We start from the raw sequence: 16,619 nt of genomic DNA, 5'->3' as shown, positions 1-16,619 counted from the left end.
AATGGGAGCTGTACTGACAATGGAGAAGCAAGTGGAGATCACACTGTGGAAACTTGCAATGCTAGATTGCTACCTGTCAGTGGGAAATGCGTTTGGAGTTTGAAAATCCACTGTGAGAGCAATTGTCATGCAAGCATGCAAGGCCATTTATTGCCGCCTGCTATGCAGGACTGAGATTCTTGGCATTGTGCTGGACATAGTGGATGGATATGCAGCAATTGGGTTTCTGAACTGTGGTGGAACAATAGATGGCGCACACATCTCTATTTTGGCACTAGACTACCTTGCCACAGAGTACATCAACAGAGAGGCTACTTCTCTGTGGTTATGCAAGCACTGGTGGATCACTGGGGATGCTTCACCAAATTTAGTGTGTGTTGATCAGGGAAGATGCATGACACTCGCACCTTTAAGAACAGAGGACTTTTCAGAAAGCTACAAGCAGGGACTTTTTTTCCTGACTTCCAGATTACCATTGGCAATGTTGAAATGTCAGTAGTCATCCTGGGGGACCCAGCCTACCCCTTGCTCCTGTGTGTTGTGTAGCCGTACGTTGGCCAACTTGATTGGAAAGTTGGAAAGTCTCAAGGAAAGATTCAACTACCGACTCAGCAAGTGCAGAATGACTGTGGAATGTCGTATTGGTAGATTGAAGGAATGCTGGCATTGTTTATTCACAAGACTGGATCTCAGAGAGAAAATTATCCCAATGGTTATGGCTGCTCCTGTGGCCTGCATAATAGGGGGAAAAAGCAAAGAGAGAAAAGTTGCTGCTGGAGTGGAGGGCAGAGAGAGATAGAGTAGCTCTGAGTTTGAACAGCGAGACACCAGGGCTATTAGAAGAGCTCAATGAAGTGCTCAGTGCAGAGCAATGTGGCTCACGGAGGCTTGGAAGGAGCTCTTTAACAGTGAGCTTCAGTAACACTTAGTGGTATACTGTGCTCTACCTGTCCCTGCCGTTTTGGCGCCTGTTAAGAATTTTATGGTGCTTGGTGTACATCTATGGATATAACACTGTCAATGTATTTATTAATTTTGAGATGCTTGCGGTACATTTATTATTATTACACTGTATTTGTCATTGATCCTATGAGTTATGTCACACTGTACAGTAACAGGTAAGTGGAGGCTTTTGGGACTGCTAGGCACCCTGCAGCATTTGTTGTGAACTAATAAAGATGAATTATGTTCCAAATAATGGGATTTTATTCAGTAACAACATCATTTGAAAAGAAAAATAAGTGCAATGTAAAAGAAAATGTTTAAAATTCAATAAAGTAATAAAACAGAACTTTTCAAGAGGAAAGAACATTTATGACCATTTTAGCTACATATACAGCTAGCATGGCTTTCACAGGTCAGTGAATGTGAAGCTGTCATTGTCCTTAATGTCCCCCCAGGGTGGAGTTGTAGGAGTAGAGACATGGCCTGTGATACCATGTGGAATGTCGAGTGGTGTTTGAAGGGAGGTGCTACAATGGAGATGTCCATAGAATGCAAAGGGATTTTTGAACATGTAGGTCAACAGGGTCTGCAGAATCTGTGTTTGCTGCTGGAGAAGACCCATTATGTCCTGGTGCATCTCCCTCTCCTTTTCCGGCAGTGACTCCTGGGGCTTTCTTCTCTCCACTCTGTCCTTCTCCAGGCTGTCTGCAGTGTTCACCCTCCAGACCCTCTATTCATAGTGTGCTGCAGCGCCGGCTTGCAGGACCTCACTGAACATGTCATCCCAAGTCCACATGTTTCTCCTCCTTATCTGGCGCAGGCATTCCACAGGTGTGGAGGGGGAACCCTCAAGGCCGCAACAGGGGCAGCTGCAGATAAAACACGGTGCTACCGTTGTCAGTATAGTCACAACAGAAAGCAAAAGTTAAAGAGTCAGAACTCTCTTCGCTTGCTCCCCAAAGCCAGATGTGCTCATTGGCATGCTTGTGCATGACACCACTCACAGCACCAGCCAAGGTGAGGCCTGCCAGAGGCATGGGAAATGAGGAGAGAATCGCTCAGTTGCATGAAACTGAGTATAGGGGAGTGGCACCGAATACTGGCCCAATTTTCCAGAGGCGGGGGTGATTTTAACTAATATCTCACTCCTGAGGGTAACAAAGGCAGAGAGAGCACAGCTGCTTCTGCTGTTGCTGGCATCCCGAAGCATCCCTGGCCCATATGCTGTTAACCTCTGTACTGCAGTGGTGCCTATTGAATTTATCACTGAGACTCCCTCGGGTAGCAATGTGCTGAAGGAGCGAGGCCATTTCATCCTATTTCTGCTGGCTGGTCCAACCTTGTTCCTCTTCTTGGAGGTGCTAGTGTAGACCAATTATATGGTAACACATGCTTCTTCTGAAGAGTTGAAATAGTCCATGAAAATGAGTTGTCTGCTCTCACTATCCGATCAGAGAACAGGACATCACCTTTTGAGTTCTTATAACTGGGGCTTGAATCATCTAGTTTCTTTGTGCAACACCTCTTGTTACACCAGCTTGTGTAAGACAAGTTAGGCTATAACTGTTGGTACAACCAACGTGGGACATACCTTGAACACAGGCAGGTTTGTTCTGGTCAGCTACTTGCCTCCCCAGGTTGCTTTCCTTGAGCCCCTCTGTAGGGCATCCCTTGAACAACTTTGCAGTTATGCATTCTCAAGGTGTAATTTCTCCATCAACACTCTGTTAGCTGCTGAAATTGCCAGTTTAAAGTTCATATAATTTTTACAAAGTCCACCCATATTCTTGATGCTTTCTACATCAACTGGTTAAAAGATAGGAAACCAAGGGTAGGAATAAATGATTAGTTTTTAGAATGTAGAGAGGTAAATAGTGGTGTTCCCCAGGGGTCTGTATTGGGCCCAGTCCTTATAACATATTCATAAATTATCTGGAAAAAGGGGTAAACAATGAGATGGCAAAAATTGCAGATGATACAAAACTACTCAAGATAGTTAAGTCCAAAGCAGACTGCGAAGAGCTACAAAGGGATCTGACAAAACTGGGTGACTGGGCAATAAAATGGCAGATGACATTCAGTATTGATAAATGCAAAGTAATGCACACTGGAAAACATAATCCCAATTTGTAGTGAGGGGGCATGGTCTTCCTCCCTGATGGGCAGGAAGAGAGCTGTGACCGCCCCTGATGGGCAGAGCCGGGACACCCGTGACTGCCCCGCTGGAAGCAGAGGGACAGGACAGGAACTGGAAATATAAAAGGCAGACCCTCCAGCTCAGTTGAGGCAGAGCTACCAGAGGAACAGGACGTCTCTCCCCCATTGCTGGACCTCAGACCCGACAGAGGCCACTACAGTGCTAGAGACCGGGAGTGACTGCTGGAGCTGCCAGGCACCGGGAACACTGAAGAGCTGTTGTGGCTGCCACTTGCCGTTTACCCCAGCGAGACAAGTGATGACTCCAGAACCCAGGTATCCCCTGAATGGGAGTGTAGGAAGGAGCCCAGGGAAGCCGAATAGGGTTCGGCTTGGTTACTGACTGCAAGCTGACACTGTGTTACGGCCAGATTTCCCCGCTGACCCAGTGGCAGACCCAGTGGAGTCAGGTGGGCCTGCGTCCCCCTTGCCACCCCACCTTTAGGCCAAGAGGCTTGCATTAGTCTGTCGCCTGCCCAAGGTAGGATGCTCTACGGTTTTGCTGTCTGTCCTGCCAGAGAACTGATCCCCCCTAAGACCGGCATTTCTCAAACTGTGTCCGCGGATCCCTGGGGGTCTCTGAGAGTACTCCAGGGGGTTTGCGGGCCCCTCTGATCAACTCCTCCCCCCTTCTTCCCAGTGCCTCCTTCACTCCGGGGAAGAGCTCCCGGAAGCGGCCAGCACATCCCTGTGGTCCAGGGGGTGGGTGAGAGAGAGTCTCTGTGCCCTGTTCCCAGCCCGAGCACCGACTCCGCAGCTCCCATTGGTGGGGAACATCAGCCAATGGGCGCTCTGGGGGAAGAGCCTGTGGGCAGGGTCAGTGCGCGGAGGCTCCCTGGCCCCCCGCCTAGGAGCTGCTGCCAGAGGGATGTGCCGGTCGCTTTATGGCTCTGCAACCTAAGTAATTAGGGGATTGGAGATAATTGACATCTGAGGAAATATTTTTTAAAAGATATAAGTATGTATAGGTTAGCTAAGTGACTATTCAAGGTTTCAGAGTAGCAGCCGTGTTAGTCTGTATTCGCAAAAAGAAAAGGAGTACTTGTGGCGCCTTAGAGACTAACAAATTTATTAGAGCATAAGCTTTCGTGAGCTACAGCTCACTTCATCGGATTCATTTGGTGGAAAAAAAAACTCTGTACCGCTAAATTCAGTGCCTTGCATAATGACAGGTTTCAGAGTAGCAGCCGTGTTAGTCTGTATTCGCAAAAAGAAAAGGAGTACTTGTGGCACCTTAGAGACTAACAAATTTATTAGAGCATAAGCTTTCGTGAGCTACAGCTCACTTCATCGGATGCATTTGATGGAAAAAACATTTTCCACCAAATGCATCCGATGAAGTGAGCTTCCACCAAATGCATCCGATGAAGTGAGCTGTAGCTCACGAAAGCTTATGCTCTAATAAATTTGTTAGTCTCTAAGGTGCCACAAGTACTCCTTTTCTTTTTATTCAAAGTGTGTGTGGAGTGGAGGAGATATAAGTCTGCAACTCTATGAAGGGCATAAAGGAGAGGAGTTGTTGGACATTATACAATAATGTTACAAATGAATATGATACTTTTTTCAGCACAGAAATATCAAACATTTGTAACTTTAATTAAACCCAGAAAAAGATTGGTGTGGGGTTTGGAGTAGGGATAATAACAGGAGTGGGGTAAGAGTGGTATTAATATCAGCCTGTACTTTCTGAATGTACTTTTTAGGAGTAGAAGATAATACAAAGGGACATAACTGGTAGTAACTGACTGAACTTCAGAAGGGAGGAAATTTAAGATGAGAAAAAACTTCTAGATATTAAGATGTTAGTAATTTATTAGTGAAATGGGTAAATGACTGTTGGTACTTTTTTCATTTAGTAATTTCAGGCATTGATGGGCATATGAAAGGATTCAAGACATAGTAAAATTATTCATATAACTATTTAACTCATTTTGTACTAATTGATTTAAATGCTCCAGGTATTTCATTATTGTAGAATAAGCATGACTGAAAATAATACAGATTTTTGTCAATTAGATTAATTGTCAGTCAAGAGCTTTTCAAATACAATACTGTGAATTGAGCCTTGGGACCCACTTTCTAAATCTCTTAAAGTGGCAAATTAATGGCCTGAGTTAATCGTTCAAGTATCTTCTAAATACAAAGAAGCTACTAAATCTGAACTAGGGTAGACTATTTTAGGTTTGGGAATGATTCTTTCTTTAGTGAACTGGACCATAGTCCAGAAATATATTAAATATATTAAACAGTCAAAATGTGAGTTAAGTTTGCAGGATTTTGGCCTAAACCTGAATATAAGGTACTAAATTCCGCTCTTTTAGACTGACATAAATCCATTTGAAAACAAGTGCCAGATTTGATAAATGCTTCACACAAACCCAGTTGCCATTGACTTCCTGGAGTGCTTTCAAACTGAATGCACCATGCTTACCAGGCGGCATGTTAAGAAATAGAATGCACCATGCTTAGAGATCGCATGTTAGTTATTTAAAAGTTGCGGACATGACAAAAGTGATTCCTGTGCAATGAAACGTTATCACAGTGGCTATATGTTACCTTTCATCCAAATATCTCAGAGTTGAGTTGTATATTCCCATTCTCATGTGAGACATGCCCATTTTATAGAAACAAAATGAATTTAAAAGAGGTTAACTAAACCCTAAGCCTAAGGATGCGATTGAAGGATATATTTGAAAAGGAAGGCAGTTTGGCTTGTGGTTCTTGACTCCTGGATTCCATTCCTGATTCTGGCACATGCAGTTAGCATAAGTGTGTGACCAAATTGAGTAGCTTTGTCATTTATGAATAAAACACTCATCACAAACATATGACAGGTTTCAGAGTAGCAGCCGTGTTAGTCTGTATTCGCAAAAAGAAAAGGAATACTTGTGGCACCTTAGAGACTAACAAATTTATTAGAGCATAAGCTTTCGTGAGCTACAGCTCACTTCATCGGATGCATTTGGTGGAAAATACAGAGGGGAGATTGATATACACACACAGAGAACATGAAACAATGGGTTTTATCATACACACTGTAAGGAGAGTGATCACTTAAGATACGCCATCACCAGCAGCAGGGGGGGGAAAGGAGGAAAACCTTTCATGGTGACAAGCAAGGTAGGCTATTTCTAGCAGTTAACAAGAATATCAGAGGAACAGTGGGGGGTGGGGTGGGGGGGAGAAATAACATGGGGAAATAGTTTTACTTTGTGTAATGACTCATCCATTCCCAATCTCTATTCAAGCCTAAATTAATTGTATCCAGTTTGCAAATTCATCTACCAATGTGATATATGCCATCATGTGCCAGCAATGCCTCCTGCCATGTACATTGGTCAAACTGGACAGTCTCTACATAAAAGAATGAATGGACACAAATCAGACGTCAAGAATTATAACATTCAAAAACCAGTTGGAGAACACTTCAATCTCTCTGGTCACTCGATTACAGACCTAAGAGTGGCTATCCTTCAACAAAAAAGCTTCAAAAACAGACTCCAATGAGAGACTGCTGAATTGGAGTTAATTTGCAAACTGGATACAATTAATTACTAAGTGAGCCATAGCTCATGAAAGCTTATGCTCTAATAAATTTGTTAGTCGCTAAGGTGCCACAAGTACTCCTTTTCTTTCTCCTTACAGTGTGTATGATAAGCCCATTGTTTCATGTTCTCTGTGTGTGTATATCAATCTCCCCTCTGTATTTTCCAGCAAATGCATCCGATGAAGTGAGCTGTAGCTCACGAAAGCTTATGTTCTAATAAATTTGTTAGTCTCTAAGGTGCCACAAGTACTCCTTTTCTTATCACAAACATATGCTGATTAAAACCTTTTTACCTCGCTGATTAGTCTGTTTAGGAGCAAATTTTTTAAAAGTGGCCTCTAATTTCAGGTGCTCAGCTTCAGACTGGGTTTCAAAGTTGCTGAACATTCCCAGCTGCCATTAACTTCAACTGGACCTGTGAGTGCTTAGCACCTCTGAAAATTAGACAATAAGTATTTGGCCACTCAAAAGTTGCATTCCCTAATATTTAACTTGGAGAAATTCTATAGTTTGTGTTATGCAGTTGGTGAGTCTCGATGATCATAATGGTCTCTTCTGGCCTTAATATTTATGAAAAAAATAAACTGTTTTTGAAAATCTGAATAGAATTATTATAATTATGTCTTACTACTTAGTCATTCCATATTCTTGTGAAGATTGTTAAAAGTAATTTACTGTATTGTTTACAGCTATAATCTGTGTCTGATTTTTGTGCATATGTATCTCTGGGAAGAAATGTGGTTTACAGATTACATTCTTTCAATTTCAGATTTTGTACAGCCATGGCATCCATGCTTCAGGATTCTTCGTTGCTTTTGTTATTTCTCTTGTATTAACATGCGTTGCATTTTTTGCTGTTTACAAAACTAGAAGATTAAGATGGAGTTTCCTCAATAAAAACCAGGTGAGTCATATTTTCTACAATAAAACTTTCTCATCTTCTCATAAATGGTCTCTCAAAATGATTTCCAGAGTTAAGAAATGCAGTGACTATCCTGAAATTTTGAAAAGTTGGCAGTGGAAAAATAAATTGAAATATTCAGTTAGAATCTCATCTGATGTAAATCTGTATAGCTCCATTGTGTTTGGCATGGGCAACCTTAGAAGGGAACCTGGGACTGGCCATAATCATCTATCAAATTTTAAAGGTGTTAATCCATGTCTACAGTATGTGTTAAATTGTACTGAAAAATATATGAATTATTAACACATTTGAAAACATGACCATTTTTCCTAATCTCGATATGCTGATAATAGATAAATAGCTGTTTTTTCCTTGCTTGCAGTGTGGATTTTGCTGGTGGCCTCAAAATTTAACAGTATACTGTAATCTATCAAATGAGTATCACAGACAGCTGCAGCGGCACAGGAGCTAGCAAACAGAGCTGTAAACGGGAGTTTGAGTGGGAGTTTGTATTGTGGTGCTTGTTTGGGGTTTGCTTTTGCTGGGGGGGTGGTCTTTTTGGTGTGACTTGTGTTTCCCAGATTAACAGGACTTAGGTGGGAAGGCGATGACAGATACGGAGGCAGCTGTGGGAGTGACTCCTGTAGTGAAAGACAGTTTGAGGATGACTGGATGTGGAAGCTGTGGTATGTACATGATCCTGGAGGGGGGACCCGGTAAGAGTTTTTTCTGCATGAAATGCCGTCTGATAGAGCTGATGGAGGAAAAGATCCGAGGTTTGGAGATGCAGGTGGAAAGTCTCGTTGAGTTTAGGAAGGGGTTTGAGCAGATGATGGAGCAAAGATATGAGGTATCTGAAGAGAAAAGCTCAGACTCACAGATGGAAACAGGGCTGGGGAATTTTGAGGGGAGACTGGGTGAGGAAAGTGGTCAGTGGAAGATGTGACTAAAAGAACCAGGCAGAGGAAAAGACGGGCTAGTGAAGGAGAAATAGAGCTTAGGAACAGGTTTGCAGAGTTGGAAAATGAAGAAGGGGCTCAGCAGGTACTTGTTGAAGGTGGAAGGGTAAGGAAGAAGAGAAGAGAGGCTAGTCCTATAGGAAAAGCTGAAGAGTCAAGGTAGACTACACCAAATATGAGCCCCAGGAGGATACAGGATGGGTTGAAGAGGATTATAAGGGTAAATAGGAATGGAAAGAACTTGCAGCCAGAGGGAACAGGGGAGAGACTGGAGAATAGCACTGTCACCAGGAAAAGGCAGGTCTATGTGATAGGGGACTCTTTATTGAGAAGAATAGACAGGCCTGTAACTAGAGCTGATCCAGAGAATAGAAGGGTGTGCTGTCTTCCGGGTGCTAAGATACGGGATGTAGACCTGAGGTTGAAAAGGATCCTAAAGGGAGCGGGAAAGAATCCCCTAATTATCCTTCATGTGGGAACAAATGATACGGCTAGATTCTCGCTGGAAAGTATTAAGGGAGACTATGGGGAAGGCTGGGGAAGACGCTTAAGGAAATTGAGGCTCAGGTGATCTTTAGTGGGATCCTTCCTGTTCCTAGAGAAGGGCAACAAAGGTGTGACAAGATTATGACTGTCAACAGATGGCTTAGGCAGTGGTGCTATAAGAAGGGCTTTGGGATGTATGGCCACTGGGAAGCATTCTTGGACAGAGGACAGTTCTCTCGGGATGGACTTCATCTGAGTAGGGAAGGAAATAGACTTCTAGGATCGAGGCTGGCACAACTGATAAAGAGAGCTTTAAACTAGGAATTAGGGGGACACGGTTGGGAGATGTCCAGGTAATCTCCACGCCAGATTTTAGCATTGAGAGGGAAGAAGACGAAGTAAGAAAGGATACAGCCGTGGGTAGAAGAATGTATATAAGGAGTGAGGGCGATGTGGATACTAGTCTAATAGGTTATACTGGCTGTAGAATGACTGTGCCTAATAGGGTACAAAATGTGAGTGAGGCCAAACAGCAAAAATTAAGATGTTTGTACACCAATGCGAGGAGCCTAGGTAACAAAATGGAGCTACTGGAAGCCACTGGTGCAGGAAGTGAAACCAGATATTATAGGGATAACAGAAACATGGTGGAATAGTAGTCATGACTGGACTACAGGTATTGAAGGGTATGTGCTGTTTAGGAAAGACAGAAACAAAGGTAAAGGTGGTGGAGTAGCATTGTCTATCAATGATGAGGTAGAATGTAAAGAAATAAGAAGCGATGCAATGGATAAGACAGAGTCCGTCTGGGCAAAAATTACATTGGGGAAGATAACTATAAAGCCTCTCCTACGATAGTGCTTGGGGTGTGCTATAGACCTCCGGGATCTAATCTGGATATGGATAGAGCCCTTTTTAATGTTTTTAATAAAATAAATACTAATGGAAACTGCGTGATCATGGGAGACTTTAACTTCCCAGATATAGACTGGAGGACCAGTGCTAGTAATAATAATAGGGCTCAGATTTTCCTAGATGCGATAGCTGATGGATTCCTTCATCAAGTAGTTGCTGAACCGACTAGCGGGGATGTCATTTTAGATTTAATTTTGGTGAGTAGCAAGGACCTCATAGAAGAAATGGTTGTAGGGGACAATCTTGGCTCAAGTGATCATGAGCTAATTCAGTTCAAACTAAATGGAAGGATTAACAAAAATAAATCTGCAACTAGAGTTTTTGATTTCAAAAGGGCTGACTTTCAAAAATTAAGGAAATTAGTTAGGGAAGTGGATTGGACTGAAGAACTTATGGATCTAAAGGTAGAGGAGGCCTGGGATTACTTTAAATCAAAGCTGCAGAAGCTATCGGAAGCCTGTATCCCAAGAAAGGGGAAAAAAATTCATAGGAAGGAGTTGTAGACCAAGCTGGATGAGCAAGCATCTTAGAGAGGTGATTAAGAAGAAGCAGAAAGCATACAGGGAGTGGAAGATGGGAGGGATCAGCAAGGAAAGCTACCTAACTGAGGTCAGAACATACAGGGATAAAATGAGACAGGCTAAAAGTCGAGTAGAGTTGGACCTTGCAAAGGGAATTAAAACCAATAGTAAAAGGTTCTATAGCCATATAAATAAGAAGAAAACTAAGAAAGAAGAAGTGGGGCCGCTAAACACCGAGGATGGAGTGGAGGTTAAAGATAATCTAGGCATGGCCCAATACCTAAACAAATACTTTGCCTCAGTCTTTCATAAGGCTAAAGAGGATCTTAGGGATAAAGGTAGCATGACAAATGGGAATGAGGATATGGAGGTAGATATTACCATATCTGAGGTAGAAGCGAAACTGAAACAGCTTAATGGGACTAAATCGGGGGGCCCAGATAATCTTCATCCAAGAATATTAAAGGAATTGGCACCTGAAATTGCAAGCCCATTAGCAAGAATTTTTAATGAATCTGTAAACTCAGGAGTAGTACCGAATGATTGGAGAATTGCTAATATAGTTCCTATTTTTAAGAAAGGAAAAAAAAGTGATCCGAGTAATTACAGGCCAGTTAGTTTGACATCTGTAGTATGCAAGGTCCTGGAAAAAATTTTGAAGGAGAAATTAGTTAAGGACATTGAAGTCAATGGTAAATGGGACAAAATACAACATGGTTTTACAAAAGGTAGATCGTGCCAAACCAACCTAATCTCTTTTTTTGAAAAAGTAACAGATTTTTTAGATAAAGGAAACACAGGGGATCTAATTTACCTGGATTTCAGTAAGGCATTTGATACTGTGCCACATGTGGAATTATTAGTTAAATTGGAGAAGATGGGGATCAATATGAACATCAAAAGGTGGCTAAGGAATTGGTTAAAGGGGAGACTGCAACGGATCCTACTGAAAGGAGAACTGTCAGGTTGGAGGGAGGTTACCAGTGGAGTTCCTCAGGGATCGGTTTTGGGACCAATCTTATTTAATCTTTTTATTACTGACCTTGGCACAAAAAGTGGGAGTGTGCTAATAAAGTTTGCAGATGATACAAAGCTGGGAGGTATTGCCAATTCAGAGAAGGATCGGGATATTATACAGGAGGATCTGGATGACCTTGTAAACTGGAGTAATAGTAATAGGATGAAATTTAATAGTAAGAAGTGTAAGGTTATGCATTTAGGGATTAATAACAAGAATTTTAGTTATAAGTTGGGGACGCATCAATTAGAAGTAACGGAAAAGGAGAAGGACCTTGGAGTATTGGTTGATCATAGGATGACTATGAGCTGCCAATGTGATATGGCTGTGAAAAAAGCTAATGCGGTTTTGGGATGCATCAGGAGAGGCATTTCCAGTAGGAATAAGGAGGTTTTAGTACCATTATACAAGGCACTGGTGAGACCTCACCTAGAATACTGTGTGCAGTTCTGGTCTCCCATGTTTAAAAAGGATGAATTCAAACTGGAGCAGGTACAGAGAAGGGCTACTAGGATGATCCGAGGAATGGAAAACTTGTCTTATGAAAGGAGACTTAAGGAGCTTGGCTTGTTTAGCCTAACTAAAAGAAGGTTGAGGGGAGATATGATTGCTCTCTATAAATATATCAGAGGGATAAATACAGGAGAGGGAGAGGAATTATTTCAGCTCAGCACCAATGCGGACACAAGAACAAATGGGTATAAACTGGCCACCAGGAAGTTTAGACTTGAAATTAGATGAAGGTTTCCAACCATCAGAGGAGTGAAGTTTTGGAATAGCCTTCCAAGGGAAGCAGTGGGGGCAAAAGATCTATCTGGTTTTAAGATTCTACTCGATAAGTTTATGGAGGTGATGGTATGATGGGATAATGGGATTTTGGTAAGTAATTGATCTTTAAATATTCAGGGTAAATAAGACTAATCCCCTGAGATGGGATATTAGATGGATGGGATCTGAGTTTCTATAGAAAATTATTTCCTGGGTATCTGGCTGGTGAATCTTGCCCATATGCTCAGGGTTTAGCTGATTGCCATATTTGGGGTCGGGAAGGAATTTTCCTCCAAGGCAGATTGGAGAGGCCCTGGAGGTTTTTCGCCTTCCTCTGCAGCATGGGGCATGGGTGACTTGAGGGAGGCTTCTCTGCTCCTTGAAGTCTTTAAACCATGATTTAAGGACTTCAATAGCTCAGACATAGGTGAGGTTTTTTGTAGGAGTGGGTGGGTGAGATTCTGTGGCCTGCACTGTGCAGGAGGTCGGACTAGATGATCAGAATGGTCCCTTCTGACCTTAGTATCTATGAATCTATGAGTATGAGGGATAATTGATAATTTGATGGCAAGCTATGTAAATGTGTATGGTTTTGAGCAAATGTGAGGTTTATGCCTGGAAGGAGGGAGGTGGTATTAAAGCCAATCCATACTTCCTTCACACTAACTGCGGGAGTGACTGTGACTTATTTCCTAAACTGGAAGATTTAACATGATGTTTTTTCTTGGTTCACCTATTGATTTCTACAACTTAAAGCTTTCTCACTGTTTTTGCTGAATCTCCAGGGTGAATGGCTGAATGAAGGCTTTTAGAAAGGTTTGTTGTATATGTAGGGTAGGGTTTTTGTAGTTGCAGGGGGAGAGTGAGAGTGTGTGTGTGTGGGGGGGGGTTTATGGCTGGCTTGGAGACTGTTTTATTCCTTCTATTTGAATTAGGTTTAAATCCAGAAGAGCCCTTTAGCTGTAGTTCCCTGGGGCAAATATTGTACTACAGGAAATCTGGAGGACACCAGATAGGCACCACACTGGGACAAATATACTTCGGAGAATCCTTTGATGCTTTGGGTTTGGTTCAGGACACTAGAACTTGGAGAACAGATTTATTCAACCTAGGGGAAGCTGCTGTTGCCTAAGGGTCTTCCTTTGTTTTTGCTGGTGGGTATGGTGCTTGTTGCTCTCTGCTATAAAATGCCTATTTTCATCACACGTTGTCTCAAGTATTCATTTTAGTCTGAGACTGACTGACTGAAGGAGATAGGGAGTTGCCCAACACTACAGTCCAGTGGAAGATGGTGACACAAGGAGGGCATACCTTAGACTGGATGCGGAAAAACTGTATGGGAAAAGTACAGTAGTACTTCAGAGTTATGGACACCTCGGGAATGGAGGTTGTCCATAACTCTGAACAAAGCGCAGTTCAGGCTTCAGATCCAGCAGTTGACACTCCAGGCCAGGATTCAGCAGCAGCTAAGCAATCTAGTCAGCTCCAGCATGAGTTTGCAAGCTTGTCCCTGTGTGTGTGTGTTGTCCCCCTCCCAGTGCTGCTCCTGGTCTGCTGTCTCGGACTGCCTTGGGCTGGCAGCCCCAGTGTCTTGCTATAAGTGGCTGCCCAACGAGTGGGGGTTGGGTGGGGACAGGTATCCCAGATGTACCTACCTTTAAGACAGAGTAGAGGCACAGTACAATACTTGCTTTGGTTTTTTAATCTCTGCTGCTGCCTGATTGGTTACTTCCGGTTTCACAGTTTGTCCGGTTGCCAGGTCAGTCTTCAGAGTAGCAGCCGTGTTAGTCTGTATTCGCAAAAAGAAAAGGAGTACTTGTGGCACCTTAGAGACTAACAAATTTATTTGAGCATAAGCTTTTGTGAGCTACAGCTAACTTCATCGGATGCATTTGGCGGAAAATACAGTGGGGAGATTTATATAAACACACAGAGAACATGAAACAATGGGTTTTTTCATACACACTGTAAGGAGAGTGATTACTTAAGATGAGCCATCACCAGCAGCAGGAGGGGGAAAGGAGGAAAACCAACTGGACAGTCTCTACGTAAAAGAATAAATGGACACAAATCAGACGTCAAGAATTATAACATTCAAAAACCAGTCGGAGAACACTTCAGTCTCTCCGGTCACTCGATTACAGACCTGAGGGTGGCTATCCTTCAACAAAAAAACTTCAAAAACAGACTCCAACGAGAGACTGCTGAATTGGAATTAATTTACAAACTGGATACAATTAACTTAAGCTTGAATAGAGATTGGGAGTGGATGAGTCATTACACAAAGTAAAACTATTTCCCCATGTTATTTTCCGCCCCCACCCCCCCACTGTTCCTCAGCTGTTCTTGTTACAGCTGGAAATGGCCTACCTTGCTTGTCACCGTGAAAGGTTTTCCTCCTTCCCCCCCTCCCCCGCTGCTGGTGATGGCTCATCTTAAGTAATCACTCTCCTTACAGTGTGTATGATAAAAACCCATTGTTTCATGTTCTCTGTATGTGTATATCTATCTTCCCTCTGTATTTTCCACCAAATGCATCCGATGAAGTGAGCTGTAGCTCACGAAAGCTTATGCTCAAATAAATTTGTTAATCTCTAAGGTGCCACAAGTCAGTCTGTAATTCTGGTGTTCGTATCTTTGAGGTTCTACTGTAGGTGATTTGAGACTCCTGTTCTTGGGGGCAGAAGTTCTGGGAAGTGTTCCAGTGCAGCATATCAAATTTCAAAGGCCCAGAGGGCCTAGCTGGCACCAGTTTATTTTGCTGAATACCTGTATGTACTTTGATTTGTACAAATGTGCAATATTTATTTCCCTTGTCTTAGTGAAAATGATTGCGGGCCTTGCAACCTTGTTTTTTTAACCAACCATACTTAAAGGCAAAATGTAAAGCAAAATATAATTAATTTTAAAAAATCCCCTTTCTCCTTCTTTGTGATATACAAAGAATGTTTCAAACTCTTTTTAAGTTGTTTTGTTCTACTTTTCACCATTTACTGTAATTATTTAAATTAAAATATTAGGTTTTCATGACCCTCTCTTTGCTCAAGGATCTTGGCAGGATCTTTGAAGGACCTGACTAGTGACGTTACATAATGCTGGAACCTCTCCATCTGCCAAAAGAAGGGCTTGTCTACCCATCATGGCAATGCACTCTGGAAGGGTGTGAATTCTAAAGCTGCATGTGCTGCGCACTAACTGGCCCATGTAGACCTTGCTGGGCCACTCTTGCTGTTGAGGTCTACATGGGCCAGTTAGTGCAAAACATGCAGTGTGCATTAGATTTTACAACCCCTAGTGCACATTACTACACACTGTAGGCAAGCCCTACAGTTTGTCTACACTTGCACTGTACCCTGGGTCCACGTACTGCTAGAACATGTACCCCATACCAATGCCAAGTGTCCTCATATCCTATGCTGGGTACAGGTATATGCTTGTATCCACACTGCCCCTTTTTGGTATGCAGTCGTAGCCCATTTCCAGGCAGTATCCCCAAGTCCTATGCATCACAGAAGATACTCTGGGAATCACCTTGCTGCGTGTTGCTGGTCCTGTACGCCTCCTTCACATGTTTGTTGATGGCAGTTCCCGGTCATCTCTCCTTTCTGCCTAACTGTGTTGAAGAAATTAAGCAAGTCCATGATGATGTAGTTCTGCTCCTATTCATGGGACAGATGGTTATGTGGTGCAGTACCGGATTCTTAATGGAATGGGTTCAGAAAAATCTGAGATGAGAAAGACAGCAGACTGAGAGAGTGAATGTAAATCCACTGGGGTCACATGGAACAGATGCTTTGAATGGTGGGATAGCAATGGTATTCCCATGGGTGGACCTCCACTTGGGGCCCTGGAGAACCAGCATGGTATGTGGGACCACATCATCTTGGAAACCTGGGATGACGACCAGTGGCTGCAGACCTTCATGGAGTTGTGTGAGCATCTTGCACCAACCCTCCAGCACCAGACCATTTGATTTTGGAAACCCATACCAGTGCAATAACCCATACCAGTGATGGGTATTGCCCTTAGAAAGCCGGAAACAGCTGATAGCTACCTGTCAGTTCCCAGCCCTGTGAGGGATTTTGGGTGCCAGTTGAGTATGCAGTGCTAGGCATCCAGCATGCTCTTCCCGGTGAGGTGGTGGATGTGATTTGTAGCCTGGGCAGCAGCTGGATGAGGAGGAGAAGCTGCCCGATTCCAGGAAGGAGCAACACCCCCTGGTGGCAGCAGGCCCCGAAAACATTCTATCACCAGTTGTACCAGGGAGTGGATGGTCCCATTCCCTCTGGGCATACTCCAGCTCCATGAACTGATTTGTGAGTGCCTCCTCCTGTCTAAGAAACCAATCCTCCCTTGCCCT

The 16,619-nt window shown here is 43.0% G+C and overlaps 1 protein-coding gene across 5 annotated transcripts in view; it reads left to right on the top strand.

The window, feature by feature from the left end:
• Window positions 1-16,619, top strand: part of EVC2 (EvC ciliary complex subunit 2) — a 174,133-nt gene that overhangs the window by 39,906 nt on the left and 117,608 nt on the right. For all 5 annotated transcript variants that reach the window (XM_038399537.2, XM_038399536.2, XM_038399535.2 and 2 more), the window contains exon 8: window positions 7,458-7,592. In XM_038399537.2, coding sequence (XP_038255465.1) covers window positions 7,458-7,592 — 135 coding nt within the window. The remainder of the gene's footprint in view (window positions 1-7,457; window positions 7,593-16,619) is intronic.

This window comes from Dermochelys coriacea, chromosome 4, assembly GCF_009764565.3.
Source record: "Dermochelys coriacea isolate rDerCor1 chromosome 4, rDerCor1.pri.v4, whole genome shotgun sequence".
Taxonomy (NCBI): Eukaryota; Metazoa; Chordata; order Testudines; family Dermochelyidae; genus Dermochelys; species Dermochelys coriacea.
This window is presented reverse-complemented; position numbering and strand designations above follow the sequence as displayed.